The 3938-nt window shown below is 31.9% G+C and overlaps 1 protein-coding gene and 1 long non-coding RNA gene across 4 annotated transcripts in view; one reads left to right on the top strand and one right to left on the bottom strand.

Annotated features, from left to right (window-relative positions):
• Positions 1–2781, top strand: part of LOC122635761 (RNA-binding protein fusilli) — a 30270-nt gene extending 27489 nt beyond the window's left edge. For all 3 annotated transcript variants that reach the window (XM_043826376.1, XM_043826404.1, XM_043826396.1), the window contains 2 exons: positions 1379–1596; positions 2180–2781. In XM_043826376.1, coding sequence (XP_043682311.1) covers positions 1379–1596; positions 2180–2362 — 401 coding nt within the window. In that variant the 3' untranslated portion in view covers positions 2363–2781. The remainder of the gene's footprint in view (positions 1–1378; positions 1597–2179) is intronic.
• LOC122635774 lies at positions 1070–2245 on the bottom strand. Its single transcript, XR_006328748.1, has 2 exons — positions 2106–2245; positions 1070–1593 (listed from the first exon to the last, which is right to left on the bottom strand). It is a non-coding gene; the product is annotated as an uncharacterized LOC122635774 (long non-coding RNA).
• Positions 2782–3938: the final 1157 nt, after the last annotated feature.

Genomic DNA, 3938 nt, shown 5'->3' with positions numbered 1-3938 from the left:
AGGAAAGAGAGAAAATAAGAGAGAGAGAGAGAGAGAGAGAGACGGTCAGAAAGATATAAATACAGGTAAGGATTTAAGTTTTTGTGCAATCACAAGTGGCACATGCAAATTTGGCTTTTTATGGTGGGTCAAAGGGTAAGAAAGAGAGAGAAAGAGAGAGAGAGAGAGAGAGAGAGAGAGAGAGAGAGAGAGAGAGAGAGAGAGGTTCAGGAAAGGGTTTCAATGGAAAGAGGAAATGAGAGAGAGAGAGGGAGAAAAGGGAAAATGTGTGTGTGTGTGTGTGTGTGTGTGAGAGAGAGAGAGAGAGAGAGAGAGAGAGAGAGAAAGTGTGATATATAAAGGGATTTAGAAAGAGAGAAAGAGATAGAAAAAAAGGGAGAGAATCTAAGTAAAACTCTGGTGATTTGGCAGAGGGGCGGAATCGCAAGTTGGTGCTGCGTACATATATATAAAACATGCGTATATATCGTGTTACAATGGTGCAGTGTCGATTGCTGTATGGTAGCGGGATCTACAAATACTAACTTCTGTGCTTCCAGGTAGGCCAAGTCCAAGTCATTTATTCCTTTGGAAGATGTGCGGTTAATGTACGGTTAATGCGGAAATATGTAAATCGAAAATTTACTATAAATAAAAATCAAATTTGGATCGTAAAGCATACCTTTGATTCTAATCGATGAAATTAGTTAAACTAAATTTAAATTTAGTTATATATATATATATATATATATATATATATATTTCTTTTCAGGTAAATATAATGGATGTTTTCCATTGGATAATTTTCTTTTCTTTGGATTGGTCGTATTGTAATTAAATTATTATTTTCGCCGAAACCGTACAAATTCCGTTTATTTACAGGCAATATCGTGCAGATCTCAAATAAAAAAGATGTTACATTATAAATGTCAAATATATATGTGTATGTGTATATATATATATATATATAGTTGACATTTTATATATATATATATATATATAGCTGACATTATATATATATATATATATATTATATATATATATAAAAGATTGAAAAAAATGTTATTGCACGATATTGCGTATCTCACAATTGTGTTGCATAGTGGGCATTTTTCTTTAATGTACATACATACATACATAAAAACGCCATGGGGCACTACTGATTCTTTGTATTAATTAATTAATTATCACTGATTGATTTTGAAACGTTACGTATCTCTCTTGACTTTTTATTTTTTTTTTTGTTCATTTATTTATTTATTTTACTTTGTTTTCTCTTATTTTTAATTTACTTTATTTACTTTTCTTTTTTATTAACGTCGAACGAAATCATCATTGTTTATCGTTCGTAATTATTACAATAAATGAAGTAATCTTTTTCTAATTTTCCTTCCTTTAGGAGGCACGATATTGCCGCCACCACCGTCGTTCGTAACAAGTGCAATCTTCCCTCCAACAACCGCGATGCTACCACGAGGACCACCCCAATTCGCTGGGCCATATCCACCACCACCGATATTTTATTGGCCCTATCCTTCACCTCCCGTTAGTCCAACTAATTATTATAATCCGGCGAGCGTCGGTGGCATCGCGCCGATACCTCAACAAGCAGCCCTGGTAAAATTAATTACATATTAATTTATAATACATAGATGTTACACACATATATATATTATTATTATTATTATTATTATTACATGACAATTTATAATATAAGTTGTGCGTGTGTATGTGTGTATGTTTGCGCGCACTTGTATGTAAATTAAATATAAAGTTATAAAAATAAGATAAATATTAAGAATCTGTTATCAAAGATCTTTTTTAACGTTTTGATTGCATATTAGATTTTGTATCGTGTAATAATAAGATTTTAATATACATACATATATATATTATAATATATATATATATATATATATATACACATATATATATAATATATTGAAAGTCGTTATTTTGATTAATTAAAAAAAAAAGGATTAAAGAAAAAACATTAAATAATGATACATAACATATTTATACGATAAAATTCAATGTAAGACTGAATGTGTTAAAAAAAAAAAAAAAAAAAAGAAAAAAAAAACAAACACATCAAATAAGAAGAGTAAGATATTTTTTAACGATACCTATATTAAATCGTAGACATACCAAAATATATCCTTATCCTGGATCGTTAATAACTCAATTATATCTTTTGTAGTTAACACCTGCCGAATGTTTACAACTAGGACCAGGAACCGCGGCAGTGACGACAGGAACGTCACCATCCGCGGAACCTCGTCTCGATGCAACTCTGACACGCGTGGAGGCAGAAAAACGTATTGCCTTGCCGGGGCATCACCAACCAGAATGCAGTCCCTTCGTCGAGGTTTTTATGGTCTGACCATGAGCCGAAATACTTTAGCGAACTTGTTTCTGGCCCCTGTTCGTTCACATTCGAAGTCGATCGAACAGAATGTGTTTTCTCCATCGATTCGAAGGAATTTATATACGTATAATATATACAGACAGACGCACGCACGCACGCACGCACGCACGCACATACACACACACACACACAACACACACAGACGCATACACGCGCACAAACAAATACACATAGGAAAGTTTTGCGTATCATCGTACGTGTCGTAATTATTCCAAAAAAAAAAAAAGAAAAAAGGAAAAAAAGAGAGAAAAAAAATAACGACGACAAAAAAGACAGATAGAAGAATCCGAAAGAAGAAAAGTTTTTTACGTTCTCGTCATTTAATCATCGTTTTAATGATTTCCTTCGTTAGACGAGAGAGAAGTACAAGGATGGAAAAATGCATAAAAAGAAAAAGGATCTAACTCGTTGATCCTTTTCTAATAGATCCTTCTATAACATACAACACATGTCATTTGGGCATCACTTTTTTTTTTTCTTTCTAGTCCAAAGACAGACACGAGCGATCGTAAAACAAGGTGCAGAGCTTGTAGCCTCATTTTTCTTTTTCTTTTTCTTTTTCTTCTTCTTCTTAAGTATCCTTCGAATTTCCACTTATCTTTCTTCTTTCTTTGTCTCTGTCTTTCTTCAACTTTTTTTCTTCTTCCTCTTCTTTTGATCCTCTCGAGTTAATACGATTAAAAATAATAAGCGTATTATCTGAAATTTCTTTTATATTCCAATCGTTAGGAAATAATTGTTATTTCTATTAAGAAAAAGAAGAAAAGATACATATGTATCTCTTTCTCTCTCTCTCTCTCTCTCTCTTTCTCTCTCTCTCTCTCTCTCTCTTTTTATATTACTTACTTATATACAAATCGTATCGTTAATAACGTTGCATGTGATAACGTTGATCGGCGATGTTCCTTATTTTCAAGAGAGTAGGTACTACGTTATTGTGCAGACATATTTAAAATATATGAAATGGAGATTGACGTATAAAATGAGGAAGCTGTGAGAGCATATTATAATCGATAAGAATGTGATCTTCAACGATATTCCGTCGTCGATCGTTGCGAACGTACGAGAAAGTATGAATTTGGATCTTTCTTTTCAAAATCGAATTTAAAGATCGGAAAAGAATTGTCAGGATCGTATCGTTGATAATAATGACGACGATGATTATAATGGTGATGACGACGACGACGACGATGATTATTATTATTATTAATATTATTATTATTATTATTATTATTATTATTATTATTATTATTATTATTATTATTATTAGTAATAGTAGTAGTATACGCGTTCGTTATGTTCAACGATCGTTATTTCTTTTTTCTTTCTTTTTTCGAATCGTTAGCATTCTTCATCGATTCGTTGAAGGAAAGCCCTTAACTTAATTTAATAAGTTTTATATTTTATGAAACTTAATATATTCCTTAATGTGAGAAATCTACCTTCGTTATATGTTATTCGTTAATTAGCCGCTCGTTTCTAGCTCGGATAAATATCGGATGTACATAATGAAACGTCCTGATTTTTTTGT

The sequence above is a fragment of the Vespula pensylvanica genome, chromosome 1 (genome assembly GCF_014466175.1).
Source record: "Vespula pensylvanica isolate Volc-1 chromosome 1, ASM1446617v1, whole genome shotgun sequence".
NCBI lineage: Eukaryota > Metazoa > Arthropoda > Insecta > Hymenoptera > Vespidae > Vespula > Vespula pensylvanica.
The sequence above is the reverse complement of the archived record's forward strand: the minus strand, read 5'-3'. Positions and strand labels throughout refer to the sequence as shown.